This window comes from Eurypyga helias, unplaced genomic scaffold (genome assembly GCF_000690775.1).
Source record: "Eurypyga helias isolate BGI_N326 unplaced genomic scaffold, ASM69077v1 scaffold33509, whole genome shotgun sequence".
Lineage (NCBI taxonomy): Eukaryota > Metazoa > Chordata > Aves > Eurypygiformes > Eurypygidae > Eurypyga > Eurypyga helias.
The window spans coordinates 1-356 of record NW_010274476.1 but is presented as its reverse complement, the minus strand read 5'-3'; the positions used below and the strand labels follow the sequence as shown (position 1 = coordinate 356).

The 356-nt window shown below is 62.1% G+C and overlaps 1 protein-coding gene across 1 annotated transcript; it reads right to left on the bottom strand.

Moving 5' to 3' along the window:
• Positions 1-184: 184 nt before the first annotated feature.
• LOC104515737 (adropin-like) lies at positions 185-349 on the bottom strand (the record flags this gene model as incomplete). Its single annotated transcript, XM_010159825.1, has 1 exon — positions 185-349. A coding segment is annotated over one exon (165 nt), but the record flags the coding sequence as incomplete, so codon positions are not given.
• Between the last annotated feature and the right edge of the window lie 7 nt (positions 350-356).

Here is a 356-nt window from a genome sequence, read left to right as displayed (position 1 = left end):
TCCGCAGGGACTCCACACACCAAAAGCACGCGGGCGAGGGGCTGTGCCCATGTCACGACCCCTGCCAGCAGCTCGGCATCCCCTCTGCTCTCATCGTGCCCGGTGCAGCACCCCAGTCCCAGCTCAGGCAGTCAGGCTGGCGTGACTCCTTCGGCACAGCTGGGTACCCGAGTCCCCAGGCAGCTCAGGGCTGCAGCAGGTACTTCTCTTCGTTCCTTGCCTCATCAGCATCAGAAACGGGGCTCTTCTTGGGGCACGAAGGGGTCCTGCAGGCCTTGCAGAGGATAAGGAAGAGGATGAGGATGAGCAACGCGATGACACAGTTAAAAGAAATGGCCACGACCGCTCCGGTGGAG